Below are 21308 nucleotides of genomic sequence, written 5' to 3'. Positions count from 1 at the left end.
ACCACGAACGAGGAAATAAAATCAAACCCTCATTGCTGTTATGAAAACAAAATCCTCAAATACGTTTAGAAAATGAGTCACTCACATAAGAGACTCTTAAAAACTGAGAACAAACTGAGGGTTGATGGGGGGTGGGAGGGAGGGGAGGGTGGGTGATGGGTATTGAGGAGGGCACCTTTTGGGATGAGCACTGGGTGTTGTATGGAAACCAATTTGACAATAAATTTCATATACTGAAAAAAAATAAATAAAAGCATGCAAAGTATCCAATGGAAAAAAAAAATGAGTCACTCAGAAATCGGGCAACGTGACGCTTGGGTAGCTTACACAAAGTGGAGAGCTCAGAGCTCGCACATTATTCCTTCTGAGAAGCAGAATGCATCTTCCTGTATGATGTGGTTTTCTTACCTACATCATCCCCTGAACCATCTAAGCAGGTACATCACATTGAGAAACCTTTGAAAAGACGCGGACTTGGTTCAGAGGCATCTCGATTTAGGGGAGTCAGGAGGACCTGGGTGCTCACACCGGTGCTGACATGCACAACACTACCTTGGAAGAGTCACGGCTTCGCTGGGCTGTTTGGAGAAGAACCACACTACGTGTGCGAAAGCACATGGTATGGCATCCAGGATGAACAAAGCTTCCAGTGTTCTTTCCCTCCTCACCTGCTTACCCAACTTCAGCCAGACAGAGCTCAGGTGCGTGTGAGAGCATGAGCGTGGAAATGAAAATAACCTCAGGCCAGAATGAAATGAGAGATCAGGCCAGGTTTTAGCAGAGGTCACTTTCGTTTTTAAGAACAACTAACTTTTTATTGGCAACTCAACATGGGCAGGCTGAAAACCAAGGTTTTCACATCCAGGTTGTGTTTCCAAGTGTCCTAATAATTGCAAGAATTTTAAAATTTTGCCTCCACATCCCCAGTCCCACCCACCTCCACTCACACTCGCTCACATACTCCCCCACGAAAAGACCTACCAGTCATGCCTCTGCTGGCCCTGATCTCAGCAGGCATGGAACTAAAAAGTGTAAACATGTGTTGGGTTCACTTCATTGTGGCCCTTCAAATACCCAGGGGATGAAGCTTAAAACAAACGACAGGAGCCAGAGTACATTTTGTGATAACTTTTTTTTCTTCTCTTTAGAAAAAAAAAACAAAAAAAAAAAGTACAAAAAAAAAAAAGCTAAGAGCCAACATGAAAGTGTCAAGAAAACATTCTGATAGGTCCAGACAAGGGAGTTCCTTCTCTGAAAGGAGTTACACGTTAGTTATTACCATGCTAGAAAAATGAGATGCAGTTAAAATTCTAGAACAATTAAAAGCCACAAAGCCAAGCTGTTGCTCTGCGGCTCTAGGTTGTAGATGCTCCGATAACCTTTCTGTAAAATAATACTGTGCAAACTGTAAAATATTCATTTTCATAGAAAGTCCATACAATATGATATACAAAACTGTTGAGTTGACAGGGGAGACTGGTACTGGTTGCTTTTTGGAAAGAGGTCTGCAGTGTTACCTCCCAGTGCAAGGACATGATTCCAGAAAGATCTTGAGTTTTTTTTAGATGGGAGAAGACTTTATCTAGGAGAGAACCATATAACCCCAATAGCCCTCAAATCCAGGAGTCTCTGCCACTTTTTTATGTAAGTAAGTGACTTCATTAATATAGTACTTTAACTTAGAATACAAAACAGGTTAAGAGACAAGAACACAAAGTTCTTTGTGAAAGGAATGTTTCTTTCTGCCCAATTGATTTTGAGATTTACCATTAACCAACATTGCCCTCCCTGCAACTCAAAAGTTAATTTTCATTAAAATTTAAAAGCTCTGGAAGAGGCAGCAAGTGCAGTAATAAAGGGGTAAGGTGAATTGTTACATTAATTTTATTTCTGTGCCTATAAAACTGAGAAAAGAAGGTCTGTGTACAAATATCACAAAACAACATCAATCATTGAATCAATGTGGTTCTTCAATGCGCACTGGAACAAGAAGAAAGTTTTGTTGGTGTAAAATTCTGGCATAAATATATTAAAGCTGACAAAAAAAATCAGGGCAAGCTACATCACTTCCTCATACAAAAAAATGTACAAAACATTAGCTTCTAACTAGATAAACATAATACTTGTCTTCACAGTTTGACATCAAGTAACTGTGTGTCTTGAAGTATCGAATTGGAGGGTGATAAAAAAAAACAGCTTGTGACACATCAGCTGTCTCAGGTGACTTCGGTCATGGAGGCAGAGTGATTCTGTAAAGACAAGCAGGTGTAATCTCAGAGTCGGGCTGATTGACTCGTGCACACTCACTCTTCCCTGGCTGTGCCCTTGCTCTCTTGTCTCCTGACTTCATACAGGCTGTTCCCTCTCCCTGAAATGCTTTTCCAGGGCCTCACAAATTATCACTGTTTCTATTAAATCTTCCCTGATTTTTCAACCAAAAATAAAATAATTTCTGCACCTAAACTTGGTCTCTATAAAGTTGTCTTGTATCATACTTACTCAATCATATTTTAATAGAAACATTTAAGGATCTCAAAGTAACTTCAGCTGCATTCCACATTTTTTTTTAATTTTTTTTTCAACGTTTATTTATTTTGGGGACAGAGAGAGACAGAGCATGAACGGGGGAGGGGCAGAGAGAGAGGGAGACACAGAATCGAAAACAGGCTCCAGGCTCTGAGCCATTAGCCCAGAGCCCGACGCGGGGCTCGAACTCACGGAGCGTGAGATCGTGACCTGGCTGAAGTCGGACGCTTAACCGACTGCGCCACCCAGGCGCCCCTGCATTCCACATTTTTAATGTGGTGTTTTAATATCAAACGGTTCTGAGTTTTGAAAATTTTCTGTATGATTTATTCTTTGAGTCATGAGCTATAAAGAAATGAGTTTAATATTTTCAAACGTACAGGGTTGTTTTAGGTATAGATATCTATTTTTTTCCTAAAGAATGTAACCTGTGTGATATTGATCCTTTACAATTTCTTGAGACTTTTATGTGATTTATTTTCATAATGTTTCATATGTTTTGAGGATTGTATGTAATGCACATTAGATCTTACTAATCATCTATATTTTCACTATATTTTATTTGCTTATTAGAGAGAAATGTGTTATAATCCATATTATGATTGCAGCTTTGTCCCCTTTTCCTCGTAATTCTATCGTTTTGAGCATTTATGGCTTGTTTATATAACCCCTACCTCTTGTTTACATAACTTCTATATACAGGTCCCAACATTTCCTCTTTTGTTTGAGCTTAAACCCCCCAGTCCATGGGGTTGGGAAATGACTTAGGAAACTGTGGCTTTAGATCTGATTATTATTGGTTTCTTGATTCCTGTTTATGTTTAAAATACTAGAGATTCATATATTCTTGAGAGCTCTACTACAAATTTTAGAAACTAAGTATTTTGTTTTTCAATGTACTTTTTATCTGTCATGTTTGTGAAAACTAGAGCTTGATGCATTTCTTGCCATAATGTGAAAAATGACTTTTCTTTATGTCTTCACTTTTATAATATGCTTCCTTTTTGAAAAAAAAGAATGTTGGGTCAATGCTTTGTTAATTTACATGCTTATAAGATCCCATTTCAGAGTAAGCAGTAAAGATAAAGTAATTCAATAGGCTAGGATAACTAAATGGGTGACTTTGGGCAGACTTCTTTAACTTTCCAAGTCTTGTCTTCTATTTATGATATGATGTCTACAATATCACTAGTTTCAAATCAAGGGGGCCCTTAGAATTCCTCTGGGAATATTTTCTGAACTATAAATATTCTTTTACCTCATGATTGTTGGATTAGAACCTCCTGGGGTAAGGTTCTAGGCACCTGGGTCTCAGCACCCATTAGATTCTTTTTCTGCTAAAGAAAAAAAGGTCTCCCCTTCTTCCCAAATCTGGAGACATTGAGAGACTTTACACCACACCCAGAGTGAGTTCATACAATCCTTTCATTTCTAACTTCCTTTTGTTAATATAAACTGTGTTTGACAAGTGCACAGTTGCTCAACACCAAGGGCGTGGAGAAGCAGAGCACAGCTCCAAGCTGGTCTCCTTAGGGTCACAATAACTCTGTGGGATCCTAGAACAGGGTGTCTATGAGATTACAAGAACTCTACAGGACCACAAAATTATGCTTTGGAAACCTGACCATTTTTGTTTTGTTTGGATTCTATAATTACTTACTTTTTGGTTTTTATTTAGTACTTGGGAAAGATTTTAGAAAATGAACCCTGTCTTAATCAACTATGCTAAAGGAATCACGGAAGACAAATATTCAAATTTGAGTTGATTTTCAGAAAGGAATAAAAAGCACTGTAACTCCATGTGGTAAAAGGGAAAGGTGTCTCAGGAGGAAGGAAAGGAGGGTGACCAGGTCCCCTCTCCAGCCAGACAGTCTTCTCCTTGAGGTCTTTTTTTTTTTTTTTTTTTAACATTTATTCATTTTTGAGAGACAGAGACAGAGCACGAGTGGGGAAGGGCCAGAAAGAGAGGGCAACACAGAATCTGAAACAGGCTCCAGGCTCTGAGTTGTCAGCACAGAGCCCGACGTGGGGCTCGAACTCACAAACTGCGAGATCCTGACCTGAGTCGAAGTCGGACACTCAGCCGACTGAGACACCCAGGCGCCCCAACTCCTTGAGGTCTTTTGAACAGTGGGATAGATTTCGCACGTATGAATAGATGCTCTGAAGAGAAGTTCCTATTTTCTCTCAGATTCCAAAAGATCTTCTCCCTGGGAAGATGGTTCTATCCCAGATATTACAAAGGAGTCAGCTTCTAATAGCAACCACAGCTGTTGGAGTTGACTAGGGAGTCCTTGCCCACAGGAGAAACCACAGGGCAGATTTCTTTTGGAAGAACTGTAGCTCAGTTCAAATACAGTATCCCTTACCGCATGTTTCCATTTAATGCTAAATTGCAGAGAATGGAAAAAAAAAAAGAGAATGGAATTTCTCTTGAATGAAATGCCAGGCCCTATGGTATAGTACAGCAGGCGGGGCCTTTGGAATTAGATGGGTCTGTTTTAATTTTAACTGGGTGACCTTGGGCATGTTTCTTAAAATCTTTGTATTTTACTTAACTTACCTACAAAATGGGATTTATAACAATTGTAGGATTATTGTGAGGACTGAATGTGATGGCTTGCAATAAATGCTAATTTTCTTTTCTTGACCCAACAAGTAAAGGGTATAATCATCCTAACTGCCCACATGAAAACATTTTAAATAAAGGTGGATGCTTTGTTACTTGAGTCTTCTATACTTGGTGTGGAAGGCATCACTTGAGAAGTCAACTTTCTAACCAGCGTCCTGTAGCTTCTCTTTGACTAGCCTGCAGAAGTCCTGTTCACTGTTTCTTATTAATTTCTGTCTTCTGTGGGGGTTCAGATAGTGACTATTGTCTGATTTTTGGTTCTTGCTTTTGTCTAAAGTCTCTAGTTCAGGTTCTGTTTCTGGCTTGCCTCTGCCCCTGTCAAACATTCATTTCATGCCTCACGAATGCCAGGAAATATGGAGAGTAAATAAGACATGGTTCATAGGGTTCAGATCCTCAAGGTCTCCAAGCTCTTGGCAGAGGCAGATATGAAGGGGCATTATTGGCATTAATTGTGCAGGACAATCACACAAGGGTCCATGAGGTCCTTAGGCCCAAGCCTATTATTCAGAAATGGCCTCGTATCCAGATGGAACGATACACATGGAAACAAAGATACATGGGCAGATTGAAGGAAGTTCAACTGCTGCTCGTAGTGAATCATAATATATATTTTAAAGATAATCTTTCATTCTATCTTGTGGAAGAGCAGAGTTTGAAATTCTGTTTGGCACTTCATATTTCAATGTAAGTGGAATCCCCCCAAATACGACCTAGATGTCTCTATGACCTTTGTGGTCACTATCAGTGGTCCTGAGGGAGAAGAGAGAGAGGTCTGGAGAAGGCTTCCAACAGAGGGTAGTGCTTGAGTGGTGTTTGGCGGAAGGATGGGGTCCAAAGTCGATGTCCTTAAATTGGGACATTTAAGGCAAAGTAGAGAGCATTTAAAAGAACACAGAGACTCCCATGTTCGTGGAACTCAGTAGCTATTTGTTTGCTTTTAAAACTCACCTTTGTCTTCAGTTGCTTCACCTCAAAAGTAGAGGAAACCACTCTGATCTTATCAGGTACAGAAACATAATTAGATAGGGAAGACCAGAGAAAGTCTATCTCACCATTTCATTACAAGGGATCATGATTTAGCTCCTTTATCACTCAAGCTGCATCGATAGGCTGTATATAAATAAACCAGCAATAGATTTTTTAGTATGTTACTTTTTTTTTTTTTTACATTTATTTATTTTTGAGAAACAGAGTGAGACAAAGCGTGAGCGGGGGAGGGGCAGAGAGAGAAGGAGATACAGAATCTGAAGCAGGCTCTAGGCTCTGAGCAAGCGGTCAGCACAGAGCCTGATGCGGGGCTCGAACCCACAAGCTGTGAGATCATGACCTGAGCCGAAGTCGACGCTCAACTGACTGAGCCACTCAGGTGCCCCTTAGTATGTTACTTCTTAATTAAATCAAGTCAAAACGTTCACCTTAATACAGGTTGGGGGAAAAACAAACAAAATACTCGGCTCTGGGTTTAATGGAGAGGTCTAGTTTTCCCAAGATGGAAATAGCTTTAGTGTTTTGTTTTTCTTGTTAGTAAAATTAGAAAGACTTCACTAAATGTGAAAAGAAATAGGAGAGTTCATCTCAGATACCGGATAGTTAATAATCTTTAATAAGGGCAAATATTATTTTATACTATATTGATAATTCCAGTGGGAAGTGATTTGCTTTTCCCTTGTACTATATCAAAATGGTTTTGTAAGGATATAAACATAAACACGATTCAAGATGAATAGATTATTACAGGAAAACATTTTAGTGGGACTCAGCCTGGCCTGACAGTAGAACCCTGTTTTGTTATTGGTTATCTCCTTCTCTGCTTAGAGAACCACTCATCTCAGCTCTCCTGCTTGCTAGCTACGTGGCCTCAGGCAAGTTCGGTGAACATCGCTATCTTCATATTCCTATTAAATTTTTTTAACGTTTATTTTTGAAGGAGAGAGAGAGAGAGAGAGAGAGAGACAGAGTGCGAGCAGGGGAAGGGGCAGAGAGAGAGCGAGGGAGACACAGAATCCGAAGCAGGCTCCAAGCTCTGAGCTGTCAGCACAGAGCCCAAAGTGGGGCTTGAACCCACGAACCGTGAGATCATGACCTGAGCTGAAGTTGGACGCTTGACTGAGCCCACCAGGCACCCCCATATTCCTATTTTTTAATCTGTGCAGTGGGACTTTCCTATCGATTCAATAGGTTTTCGTTCAAATAAGAATGTAGTTGTAAAGCACCTAGCAACTGTCCCAGGCAAAAACAAGTGTTTGATACTATCTCTCGAGGCTGCTTTCACTTGGTGAATCTTCTGCATGGCATTTCCTGTCTTCTCAGACAGAATACACTTCTTTTTCTTCATTTGGATTCACAAAGCACCTTGGGAACCTCTGATTCAGTAGGCCATATTATGACTACTCACTTATATCCACCTTCCTGATTATCTGTGAGTTCTTTGAGGACAAGGACTGTGCAGCTAATCATTTTCTGTATCTCTGACATGAACCAAGGCCCTGATGTAAATAAGTGAGTATGGTTGCATTAAAATTTTTTGATTGTGGTCATCAAAATAGATGCAAAAGGACACTTAGTAACCTTTTTAATGTTTGTTTGTTTGTTTTTAATGTGCTTCCAGCTTACATCTATTGCTGAATGTAACAAAACCTTTCTCTTTCTAAATATTGTCCTAGTCACTAAACCAGATTGGCCTCCCACATAATTGGTCCAAATTTCATAAATGTGGTATTACATAGTAGGTCAAGGGGTCTTAAAGCAGCTGGGGTTTAAGTTAGACATTACTAAGAACTTCCTGAGGATTCATGATTGCCACGCCCCAGAATAAATACAGGACTATTGAGAGAAGATTGAAGTTCTTGAAGCCTTTACCTCAGATTTGATTAGTGTTGAGTAGATTCAGTGGTATCCTGCTTCCAGTAGAGGAATGGATTAGCTGACCTCCCAAGATAACCGGCCTTGAGCCTGTGGGTTTGGTTTGCTAAAACCACTTTACTGTACCTGTGCGCTTAAGGTTTCCAGAGGGCTTTCTATCCTTGGGAAAGCCATTAGGGGCACTCCACGGGGATCCTCGGGTTTGGATTTGGAAGGAGATCCTTGTGTTCCTTTAAAGTTATGGACCACACACATTCCCTGCAGGATGAGGGGAAAAAAGACTGGAGTCAGACTAGAGCCATCTATGCCTGGGCACCTCTGAGGATGGCAGGCCTTTCCCCCTAGAACATCGCTGCCATAGTGACTGTCTTCTTTTGAGCCAGTGGGTCATAGGGGCCATGCAAAGACCTCGGGCATAGTTTAGGGTGTCTACTGAACATGTCTAGGGGCTGATGAAGCATCTGACTGATTACCACTGGCCATGTGGTTATCAATCCACCCCACTAAGCCTGTTTCCTCACCTGTGAATGGAAATAACAACACCTATCTCACAGATCTGAAATCATTAAAAGACACAACGAATGCAAATCATCTTGTAACAGCAGCATAATTTATTGAGGGCCACTCTGTGTCTGGCATGGTCCTGAGGACTTCACCTTCCTTCATTTAACCCACTCAGCAATCTTACAAGGGAGGGACTATTACCATATTCAACTTGGGTAAGGAGGCACAGAGAAGTTAGATAACTTGCCCAAGGTCACACAGAGATTTCAACTCCACAGCCCCTTAATCATACCACTTTACTCTTTTGCCTCTTAACAAGCGCCACACATAGAGCAAATGATCCATGCTGACGAGTCTTTCACTCCTAAGACGACCCTCCCTAAATTATGTGACTACTGTTTGCTTGAGATTAAATAACTCAAAATAGTGGCACTTTTCCTTTATTGCTTCCATGAAAATACTTTCCCTCTAAACGACTGCTCACTTTTATTTCTTACTGAGGCCCTCCTTCATAACTGAGTCTGTTTTTACCATCTTCTCTGCTTCTTTTGCCCTCGTAGAGTTTATCTGTCTTTTCCCACTGTCTTCATTGTTCTGCATCTTTGTTTCTATACCCAGTATCTTTGAATCTTTCCTGTCACTCTTCAAACCCTGCAGAACATTTATATAAATATTCTCTACTTGGCTTTCTTCCACCTCACTCTCCAGCTCTGCTTAAATCCCCTCGATTCAGGAAATGGGGGAACTGGGAAACATAGGAACTCTGAAGTTGGAAAGACCCAGGTCAGATTTATAGCTTATTGGCTGGGTGGCCATTGAGTAAGTTATTTATCTTTGAGCCCCATTTTCTTCATCTGTAAAATGAGGATAAGAATAGTGTTAGGGTTGTCCTAGGAGCACATGATTTGGTGTATATACAGATTAGGGCATGTAGTAATTTCTCAACTAATCACCAACCCCTGCCCTGGCTGCTCTAATCTTCACAATAATGCATAGGTGCTCTAAAGTATGCTCCTGGTCTCACAGAGTCTTCTCTTCCTGTCCAAGTCTCCACTTTGGGAGGCTTCCAGTCTCTTCGAAGACATCTTTCCCCTCCCATTTCCAAGCTCAGTGTGTGTGCGCGCATGTGAAGCGTGCACATGTGCACATGCAGACAACAGGAAGAGCATGGGGTCTGTCTCTGCCAGGGTAATTCAGCAACAGTTCTGGGTCTTACATAAAGACCATTTGTGGAAAACAAAATTGGACATTTGCCATCAACTGGGAAGGCAAGAACAGAGCAAATAATAACTAAGTGGTAGGAAGCAGGGCTGCAAGTTAGTGAGAGAAAGGAAGGTTAATACTAAGGCAGAATTTGTACATGTGGCTTTAGAAAATGCAAAGGATGTCACAGATTTCATCCCATAAAGACCTCATGAAATACCTCGGGACAGTCTGTACCGTTCTTCGTCTCTAGCTGGGGATGTTGGTCCCGGGACTGATGGACAGCAAAATTTTTTGGCTTTTGAGCCTGAGCCTTCACTGATGGACTATTGATCTGTCTTTGAAAACCCTCTCTTCTCTTGAAGTCACCCATGCCCTTTCCAAACTCTTTTAAAAGCAATCATTGGGAAATATCTCCTATGAGAGATCAACACCTCAGGATCATTCAGCACCGCTTTTCCTGCAGCTTCACACAGACAATTTGCATTGAAGTCCTTCATCTTTCACTTTAGAAAGAAAGCCTGGATCCATTTAAAATAATTTGGAATTAAAATGGAGTTTCCCCATCTCCATGGGGAGATCAGGGTTTTGAGCAACTGGGAGCATTTCCTGTATCTCAGCAGGTAAAAATGTTGGAAACTCTGAGTTAGAAGTTAGGAGAGGCATAGGTGTATTTAGTGTGTTGGGAAGGGCAAGGAGGAAGGCTAGGACAAGGAAGAGTCATCTATGTATAATGCCAGTCTCTGTGGGTGCTTTGGACCAGGATAGGCAGAATGGGAGGAGGGACATCTGGACTGTGATGGCTATTGTCTTTTAGGGGAAGCTTGCTGAATATTATTAGGGGATTCATTTCATGCACAACATAGGACTCTCCAGTCCCAGTGATTTACTGTAAATCCTTCCAGGTATACTTTAAATCCATGAAGAGTATTTACAAATTGTACCTCTGTGGTATGCCCTTGTGATAAAATACTACACAGCAAGAAAGATAAATGAATTATTGAGACATGCTACAATGGATGGATCTCAAAATAATCATGTCAGGTGAAAGACGGCCAAGAAAATGAATATACACTATATAGTTCCATTCATATGAAATCCTAGAAAAGGCAAACTAATATAGAGTGTTGGAGAGATCAGTGGTTTCTTGGGAATGAGGGGAATGGATGAGGGAGAGAAAGATATATGTATGTCAAAATTTATCAAATTGTACACTTCATGTGGCATCTATTATCTGCCTATTATAGTTCGATAAAACTGTAAAAAGACAAAAATAAAAATTAACCTCTTCTCTTCCAGTCCAACTAAGATTAAGAAATTTCCTAGTTGAGCAGGTGGTGAGGCCCCCATCTATTTGAAGAACTAAAATCATCAGAAAAGTAAAGATATGGAGAAAACTGTATCAGCCAAAACTCTTCTCCAGAAAGATTATTATATGTGGTTGAGAAGCCACTTATAGTGGAAATAAGCTGAGAGCCAAGTGTAGGTGAGAGCAGAAGCCTTCTAAAAAGCCTGGGAGTGGCTAGAGGAGTGTTTTCATACTGCAGAGTGGGATATGCAAGTCTGGGCCAGAGCAGAGTTTCTGAGGGTGCGGGAGAAGGGGCTGTCTGCTTCCACCCAGGCTCTTTGTTTTCTGTTCTTCCCTCCTTAGTTTCTGCTCTCGATACATTCTGAACAGATATTTAAAGAACATTGCTTTGAAAATAAAATAAAGAACACTGCTTTGAAGGTACGCCAAATTACTAGTCTGCTGGACCCCAGTCCACAGCCCAGTGTTGAAGGAAGCAGAGCAAGCCGTCCTCCACAGGCATTCGTCTTTCTGACCCCTTGGGGGAACATGCAGTCAGATTTCTGAAAGAAAGGGTGCTTCAGAAGTCATTTTTGTAGCAAAAGGATGCATAATACTTGGAAGAAAGTCACAACTCACAAGGCTGGGGCAGGAGGAACACGGACTTACACTGTGAAGTCTGGCTAACCTGACACCCTTGCAGAGGGCACGAGAGGGAAAAAGGTAGAAAGAGGGAAGCTAACCTACCAGAAACAGGGCTACAGCAGTGCCCAGGATGAAGCCCGCAATCACGTCGGAGCAGTGGTTCCGATACTCAGAGACCCGATTAAGGCCTGTCAGGAAGGCTGTGCAGAGGGTCCCAAGGCACAGCACTGGTTTAGCCAGCCGACTGCTCTTTGTCTTGATTGTGCTTGTGATGTACATCTGGAACAGGACAGAGACCAGCAAGTGACAGGCAGCCTCCTTGTGCGGTGCAAACACATACATGCACAGACGTGCACCAGCACATGCAACAGGGGCCGCGCCCAAGTGGCCACACTGACTAGTTGAACAATTCCACTAAGTCAGGTAGGAAAGAATTTGGGTGGGAAACCAGTGCAGCAAGAACAATGGATGGCCGTCTCCTAATCATGTTTTGTGTTCTAGTGGGCCCGTAAACAGAAATAGCGATGCAGAGAGTGACCGCATAATGAACATCAGAGTGTGCAAGTTTTATGCAACAAATTAAAGAATCACTTGGAGTATAAGGAAACCCACATAGAATCTCAGATACCGAAGAAACCTTCTGTGAGAATGAATTTTATGAAAGAGAAGGCCAGGTAGGCGAGTGGCTAATACGTTTTACTTTTGGGGTCTCCCAGAGTTCTAGCTGATTCTTCACACTTGTGAGCAACAAACACAAAAGCATTGACTGGTTAGTTGATTGGCTGCATTAGAACTTCCCGATGAGTGTGTCACACAAACAGGTTTCAGTTGTGCTAAGTTCTCACGTTCCTTGGAACAGCTGTGATCGGCTCTCTGCATTCATTTACTCTGGTGTTTAAATTTTTAAAAAATGTTTTATTTCTTTCTGAGAGAGAGAGAGTGCAAGCCGGGAGGGGCAGAGAGAAGGGGACAGAGGATCTGAAGTGGGCACTGCGCTGACAGCACGAGTGAGTCTGAGTGAGGCTGGAACTCATGAACCGCAAGATCATGACCTGAGCCGAAGTTGGAGGCTTAACCTACTGAGCCGCCCAGGTGCCCCTACTCTAGTCGTGTTTGAAATTATTGAACTCTATGTGTTTTAAAATATCGAACTTTTCTATGGGTTCCCCGACATCCAAAAGGTTGGGAAAGGAGTTCCTGACCGGAGGAAAGGATGATGTAATTTATGGCACCTGAGATGTGGGCTGTTCTTATCTATTGTGAGGGGCTTGGCAACACTCTTAAAGTTTCATCGGCTCAGTTATCAAATGTGTGTCTGGTGGCCCAGAGCCTCTTTCGAAGAAGTAAACACGGTTCGATCACCTGCAATGGTTATAAGAAACCACTAGAGGGCATTACTGATCCATCCCATCATTTCTTTAGAACCGATAAATGAATTTGCAACTCTGAGAAATAGTATGCTAATACTTACAGTCTACAGTGTGTTTGTATGGCCTGAGCACATACAGGTTCAGTGGATGCATTTTACAATGTTACAATGGAAACTTTTACTTTTGTAGAATGATGTTTCAACAGTGGTGTGAATACAGAAGATGGAATTCTCTATCACATGTAATAGATGACCTACAAAAGTATGGTTTGATCAGTTACAAAAATTAGAGCACATTACACCATTCTGGGGCTGTATAGGAAATGTTACTTAACATCTACACTAGATATATTTAACTCTAGTATTTTATCTTTTTATGTTGTTTTTTTAATTATACCCTTTATCAATCTTTCCTATAAGATTACAAACTATAAGAACAGGGGCTTAGGGTTAGTATTCTTCACGGTATTAACTAGTCCTTAGATCTTTGTTGAGTAATTTCTGAAAGGACTTCACACATAACAGGGGCTCAAAAAATGTTCACACAATTGGAGTCTTGTATCACGGTTTATCTGATTAATAGTCTGTGGGGCATGATTTGAATTGGATTATATCTGAATCCTTGAAAACATCTGCTATTCTGAGCAGACTTCTTTTTTCTCAAATTTGTATCTCATTTGAGGAGACAATAGATTATTATGAGTAACAGATTTATTTTTATAACGGTGTTCTACAAATTTCACACCTCAGTGGCTTGAGTTCGATAAATGTGGGTAGGAAAAGGGTTCAGGAATACATTGCTTCATAGAACTTAGGCTGTAGATAATTTAGAACAAATGGATATTTTGAAAGTTGGAGAACATGCCAAATGCCTGAGAGGATTTTCTTTGTTTAAAGAATACATGGTCGGCCTGCCTATCTATCTATCTATCTAATCTATCTAATCTATCTATCTATCTATGTATCTATGTATCTATCTATCTATCTATCTATCTATCATAAAGCAAGGCTCACCAAGCTATGATTGATCTGTTTGAGGCTCCTATATTATCTAGGTGCATGTTTCCTAACATGGAGCAGCTGAAGTCATTTTTTCTCTCCTATTCATTAAAGAGCAGATTTAAAAGGAATAACTAGGAAGACTAATTTTGGGTAATTGGTGGTTGACAAATTCATCCTATAGATGTGATCTTGTGAATGTGATGCCAAGGAGCCATCGTTTTAAAGAGAATATTCAGCAGTTTACTTGACGCTGTACTGAGTAGACCAGACGTGTAGTCAGTCCCCTTCTTTCCACCCTGAATGTAGGCATCCAGGTGCTGGCAGGGACGCCCTTCAACCGGAGGCAGACTCTCAGCAGAGAGTGCAGTTACCCTCACTTGAGGGGGTGGGAACATGCTCTCCTGGGGGGTGGGGGCGAGTCTTGCTCAGAACCTCTGGGGAGAATGGATTATTTCAAAGGGGTCTTTCCTCTGCCTTCTCCTTCCCTTCTATTGAGACTCACTGGACTAGTCCTACCTGGAACACAGAACATACTTCTGTGCTCTTGTTTCTAAGGAAGCATAGGCCAGAGAAAGGGGAGATGAAGTCATTTCCAAAACGGATGCAATTACAGAGTAGGAAAGTAAAAGGGACAGCATGGTTTCTTCTTGTATTTTAAGATGTGGGACCCACTTTAGGTTTTCTCTGTGACGAAAGCAAACAACGTAGAGAGAACATTGTACACTAGCGGGGGCAGTCAAAGCCTGTAGGATTTGGGGAGCAGGGACAAGTGAACTTTCGGGTGTTGGGGATCTGGTAGGATCACCCTTCTGTTCTGGGTAAACGGTGAAGAAAAGTGTCGGGAGGAGCAGAGGAAAGCTGGGTTTTTATCCCGGGTCTGTTGCACTACCCACGCAGCCGTTCACATTAACGCCCACACCTGCAAACTTGCAGGCAGGTGTGAGAAATGTATGCTGTCCTGGAACCAGTGGAACTTTGGCAAAGAGTGCTGTTGTGAGCAGTGGGAGGATCCCCAACAGGGTGCCAGAAGCCTGGGTCCCAGGTCTAACTGTGGGTTCTTACCTATTTCTCTGGGGCTCAGTTTCTGCATCTGTAAAATGGGAAGATTTGACTAAGAGATTATCCACATTCCCAAATCAATATCCTCTGGCAGCTCGGTATGTTACCCTGGGGTGTTGGGGCGGGGGGGGGGGGGGGGGGGGGGAGGCAACGGTATGGTGCTATGCAGGAGAAACCTGTTGTAACAGGACTTTAAAAATCACTCTGACTGTGACAAAAAAAATGAAGGTGAGGAGGGCAGAGAGACATGTATCCCAGCCGACAACTCATCTTGGGAGTGCCGGCAAGACTGGGCTACTCACCGTGGCATATAAGGCGGAATAAATGCTCAGAGCGGCATGTTTGGAGGGAAAGGACCTCCGAGCCTTTTCTATCACTTCCATGTCCCCGGTACAAATGTTGCCATTGTTTATGAACTGGTGGTGTGCTCGGCAGTCTGTACTGGTGTAGTTCGGCTTGCACACTGTCAGGAAGTACGGGGTTAGGTGCCCCGTGACCACCTGTCCGGCGTTTACAAAAATGTCAGTAGCAAAAAGTCCGAAGGCAAATACCCCTACAAGGAGATTTGAAACGATTAGCAATGGTGAGGTGCACCGTCAGTTGGTTTTGTCCCTGAGAGGAAAACATAGCAGTGAGAGTCCATCAGAACCTACCAAAAATGATCTCGCCAAATTGTCTCCCCAACCTTTATCTTTGCAGGGAGTGGTGCCACTTCCCAAATCATTATTCCATTCAAATTGATGCAGATATTCTGCGGTTAGCATTTTATCATTTTGTATAAACCAGAAGCAGCATGTTCTAATGGGAAGGACTAGATTTGGGGAATCATACAGATTTGGGCTCCATCCAGCCCCAACGTTGCTGACATTCACAGAAGTTATTTGCCTTCTCTGAACCTTGGTACCCTCAGTCACAAAATGGTCGGGGGGAGTGATACCTCTTGGGGGGCAAGATTAAGTAGGACAGGTACAAAATACTCCCTTTGGCGTCAATAGCTACTCAACATCAGTTAGTTCCTTTTTTTTTTTTTTTTTCTGTAGAAAATATATTCTGCCTGCTCATGTTTGGAAATGCAAATACTCTGAGGAGGGGATATTTATGACATCATGGCGGCTGAAGTGAATGAGGTTGTTAGGGAGTTATCCTTAAAGATAAAAAAGGTCATTCCAGAAACCTCGATTGAATTGGATGTTTCATTTGACAGTTGGGCAGAGAAAATGAGAAGGGAGAGTGTTAAAGAAAAATATTGGTGACTGTATCGGTTTCATACAGCTGCTGTAAAAAGTTACCACAAACAGAGTAGCTTAAAACAACACAAGTGTATCTTCTTAGAGTTCTAGAGGTAGGTTTCCCTGGGTGAAATCAACAGGTTAGCAGGATTGTGTTCCCTCTGGAAGCTTGAGGGTAGAATTCATTTCTTGCCTTTTCCAGATTCTAAGCTGTTTTACATTCCTTATCTGTGACCCCCTTCTAGCAATTATGTCACTATGACCTCTGCTTCCATTGTCACATTTTCTTTGACTCAGAGTTTCCTGCCTCCCCACCCCCCCCCCGCCTTTTTTTTTAAAAGTTATTTATCTTGAGAGATTTTGAGTGAGAGAGAGAGTGCGCGCGTGCAGGAGAGGGACACAGAGAGAGAGAGATTTCCAAGCAGGCTCCGTGCTACAGGCACAAAGCCCAGCGTGAGGCTCAAACCCACGAACTGTGAGATCACGACCTGAGCTGAAACCAAAAACAGGACGCTTAACAGACTGCCACCCAGGCACCCCTCCTGCCTGCCTCCCTCTTATAAGGACTTTTGATTACATTGGGTCCACCTGTCCAACCCAGGATAATCTCCTCAACTCAAAAGCCTGAGTTTAATCACACCTGTAAATTCCCGTTTGTCATATAAGGTAACAAATCCACAGTTTCCAGGGATCAGGATATGGACATTTTGGGAGAGGAGGGCATTATTCTTTCTGCCACACTGACTTTGCTGTTTGGCTGAGAATCCTGTGGGTAGGCTGTATTTCCTGGATTTTATCTGTCCTCTGGCAAATTCCACGGGATTAGTCCCAATAAGATTGAACATGGTAGGGCAGAATTCTTTATAGGAAGCTTCACTGTGAACTCTTTCAAAGCCTACACAGTACAGCTATAGATTATCAGTGCACTATTGTCTGTTAAAAATATCAAAGGGGGCTGTGCAGAGCCGAGGTACATACAAGTTACTTGAAAGGATCAAGACTTCCCAAATGCAGCTCAATTGTGGGAGAAGTTGGCAAGTGTGAGAGTCAGCATTAACCCTTGTAAATGTCAAGGATCTGCTACAGTTTCAGTTAAGTTTCTACCCAGCTTTGACTCCCATATTCAATGTCCTCCATCTGCAAATTGTGCTGACATCAGCACTGAAAAGTTGATCCATTATAGCAGAAGTGAAGACAAGTTTGGCTGAAACCTTCATCCGGTTTTCATTTTGATCTGTATTGATTGCTATAATTTTCTTTTTTGTGGCTTTGCCAGGATGTGCTTTATCACAATGAGAACGGGCTCTTTTAGTAGCTTCAGCCAGCTCACTCTCAGAGGGTCTGACCTCTGAGAGCAGGCAATCATTGATCATTCGTGGCAACTCTCCCCCCAGGTTCAGGAAGTCTGAATGGTTAGAGATTTTTTCTTTTTTTTTTTTTTACACCTTTAAGCAAGATTCTTAAAGACCAGGTCTCTGGCTTTTTCAAGGGGCAATAAGTCTGTCTGGGCATACTTTTCCAGGAAACCAGGGAAATTTATGATTTGAAAAAGGACAAGTGCCAGCACTTTCCTCTGGCATTTTATTTGTCAGAAGTGCTTCCAATTAGGGCGGGTTTGTTCTTTCTGAGACAGGATTTCTAGGCTCCTAGGATGGGTGTCTGAAATGCCAGCTCTGTGGTCCATGGTGATTCTGTGATGGGCAGCTGTATTTATTGTCCTGTGATATTTTGCAGAAAGTTGCTTTCCCTCTTCTTTGCCTCCTTAGGCATCATCTCTGCTTCTCCTAATGGCTTAACAAGCATCTGCTTTCCAAACATTTCATTCCGGTGCATTTGATCTAGCTTCAGAAGGGCACAGTCACAGGCCACCTGAATGTCACAGGCCATGCCAACAAAGGGCGGCAGAACCTGAAGCAGCGATTCACAGACAATGTCCTATCACACGGGGCTTTTGTAAGACACTCCAGCCATTGCCCTTAACCCTGAGCTACTTGTCTGTATTTTACAAGCCTCAGAAGCTAACAATAGCTCCTTTTGTCCTCAGGGTCAGGTGGAATACCATTTATGGTCTCTGTACTGCAACGTATGATTTGAAGGGGATGTTTTTAAAATGTCTATAGAACCTACCTTGGTGTCAAAAAATTCTTTAAGTGAGGTCATATTTTTGAAATTTTAACAGATACATTTTTCATTCCTATAACCCTCCCTAGTGGGTTCTATTTATCTTATGAATCTGCTCCCAGTAGTGTTCCTTGCTTCAGGGGAGCTGATCGCATTTATGAATGAATTTATAAGCTGACACAATAGCCTAAAAGTAAAGGGCTTTTGATTTGCCAGAGCTGTGTGCTTGAGACACTTGTTATTGTTGTTGCTTTGTTTGGAATTCCAAAAAGGCTTGGATGGGAAGACTGAGAGCCACCCTTGGGGGGGGGGGGGGGGATGTGGCTGAGGATGCCACCCAAGGAGGCTGAAGGAGTGAAGAGGCACTCCCATGCTCCCTGCCTCACGCTGGCTGACAAACCCAGGGTCAGGGCAACAGAAATCTCCAGAATGATTTCCGGAAATCCATTTGAAGTGTGTCCTATCCCTCTCAGGGTGTAGCTCAGGAGCTGCAAGCCTTTTAGAGAAGCTTCACACCCAGCATGGTATCAGATGAGGGTACCTGCATTAGCAACGGCAGAAGATCAAATTGGTGGAGACCAAGGGTCTCCTCACAAGACTCATACGTTCTGGTGTGGTGTGGGGTAAGCAGTTGTAAATTCCCACATCCCTAAGGGATGACAGGCATTAGAATGCCGACAGGACCAAGAGGCTAGGAGGGCCTGAAATTAGGACAAAGAGATTGATTATGATGTCTGTGGTCCTTGTCAGGATGCCATAGATCAGCTAAGGAAACCTAAGCATGCCTCTTCTTTGTTGTTTGTTTTTTAAAGTTTATTTATTATTTTGAGAGAGACACAGACAGCGCGAGTAGGGGAGGGGCAGAGAGAGAGGAAGAGAGAGAATTCCAAGCATGCTGCACACTGTCAGCACAGAGCCCAACGTGGGGCTCCAACTCAGAACCATGAGATTGTGACTTGAGCTGAAACTAAGAGTTGGATGCTTAACCAACTGAGCAACCCAAGTGCCCCGGCCTCTTCATTGTGGTGTAAATATGACACCCATCAGGCAAGCCCAAGGATAAAGAAAGAGGAAAATGAAGGTATTAAAAAGTCCTTACTTTTTTCCTCAGGATTCTATCTGGGTCCATCTGATCTCAGTCTGTCTATGGACAAATTAGGGTCTTTGATCACTAGTAATTTGGGACATGGAGGTCAAATTCTGGGACCTGGTCCCTACTATGGAATCATTACAGTATTCTACCCTTTCACTCAACCATGAACGTAGAAAAACAGTGACATAACCAGGAAATGTGCATGAGGAGAACCACCAAAGCCATAGATAATTGGCATGCTGGAAAAACAGGACTCATACCAGGATACCATTAGGCCTTCCAAACAAAGAACTGGGAAAATACATAACCGGACTCCGTGGTATGAAGGAGGATGCTATTGCTTTTCACACAGGTGCCCTTCATTAGGAAACCTAGCCCCAGATAGTAGGTTGGGAACGGGGTGAGTAGGGGCTGGTGGGTGAGGCAAAGACTACATTCCTTTTAGCCACAAAGATCCTGTGACCTTTAGAGGTGGGGCTTCTAAATTGAAGGCCAACTGTTCTATATTCAATTATAAATGTGTAATTTACAGTTTAATATGGCACCTAGCTGACAGCCTCTGGTGGAGCATCTCTCAATTGTCTACTAAAGTATACATGGGGCTTGTGAAAAAAGATGGAAACTCATAATGTCAGCCCAAAGGGAGAATCAGCAAGGGATTTCCATTGTCAATAAGTGACATGGAGCGAGTTTACTCTCTGTCTGTCTGTCTCTGTCTCTGTCTCTCTCTCTCTCACACACACACACACACACACACACAATTTTACTTCATGAAAAACTCAAGCTTCTCCTTAGAAAACAGAGATCAGGGGAGAAAACCTAGGGTGAGAATTCCTTTCTGTCCTACCATCTGGCCGCTGACTCAGATTCAGGCTTTAGATTGCTCAGAAATAGGGCTGCAGTCACTCCACTGGATGAGGTCTGCTCTTTGAATTTGTCTGAAACTCTCTCGTCTCCTTCTTCACTCTCCTGAATGTATTCAGGAACATAGTCATGGACAGCAACTCGGTGGGAAGAGGCAGGAGCACGGGCAGTGGTGTCTTCTAGGAGGGACACACCCAGACGGGCTCTAGAGAGCAGGGCCTGCTGGGTCCTGTGGTTTTGAGCGCTTCTCATCTTTACAGCAGTGGCGGTACAAGGAGATGCCAGTTCACTGGAGCCGAGGAGCTCCAGTAGACAGCCCGCTGACTGGGAACTGGACTGAAGCTGTGCACACCAAGCGGCTGGCAAGCTGTCGTTCCGGAGAGCAGGCCAAGAGCAAGCCACAATTCTGTTGATGAATACTGTGTGTAGGGCTTGCCTCACTTAAAAGTGAATAGGGCGAGAGGTGCCTGGCTGGCTCAGGCAGTTAAGTGTGTGACTCTTGATCTTGGCTCTGTCATGATCTCACAGTTCGTGAGATCGAGCCCCATGCTGGGCTCTGTGCTGACAGCGTGGAGCTTGCTTGGGATTCTCTCTCTGCCTCTCTCTCTCTCTCTCTCTCAAAATAAATAAATCGGGGCGCCTGGGTGGCGCAGTCGGTTAAGCGTCCGACTTCAGCCAGGTCACGATCTCGCGGTCCGTGAGTTCGAGCCCCGCGTCGGGCTCTGGGCTGATGGCTCAGAGCCTGGAGCCTGTTTCCGATTCTGTGTCTCCCTCTCTCTCTGCCCCTCCCCCGTTCATGCTCTGTCTCTCTCTGTCACAAAAATAAAAAACGTTGAAAAAAAAAAAATTAAAAAAAAAATAAATAAATAAACAACAAAAATGAGCAAACAGGGAGGGGTGCCTGTGTG

The 21308-nt window shown here is 42.8% G+C and overlaps 1 protein-coding gene across 4 annotated transcripts in view; it reads right to left on the bottom strand.

The window, feature by feature from the left end:
* Window positions 1-1868: 1868 nt before the first annotated feature.
* The window catches only part of PLPPR1 (phospholipid phosphatase related 1), a 323243-nt gene continuing 303803 nt past the window's right edge, over window positions 1869-21308 (bottom strand). For all 4 annotated transcript variants that reach the window (XM_086683609.1, XM_086683608.1, XM_086683607.1 and 1 more), the window contains 4 exons: window positions 15396-15646; window positions 11766-11942; window positions 8150-8281; window positions 1869-2249 (listed from right to left, as the gene is read on the bottom strand). In XM_086683609.1, coding sequence (XP_086539735.1) covers window positions 2217-2249; window positions 8150-8281; window positions 11766-11942; window positions 15396-15646 — 593 coding nt within the window. In that variant the 3' untranslated portion in view covers window positions 1869-2216. The remainder of the gene's footprint in view (window positions 2250-8149; window positions 8282-11765; window positions 11943-15395; window positions 15647-21308) is intronic.

The sequence above is a fragment of the Puma concolor genome, chromosome D4 (assembly GCF_028749965.1).
Source record: "Puma concolor isolate L17-30 chromosome D4, mPumCon1.1.hap2, whole genome shotgun sequence".
Classification (NCBI taxonomy): Eukaryota; Metazoa; Chordata; class Mammalia; order Carnivora; family Felidae; genus Puma; species Puma concolor.
The sequence above is the reverse complement of the archived record's forward strand: the minus strand, read 5'-3'. Positions and strand labels throughout refer to the sequence as shown.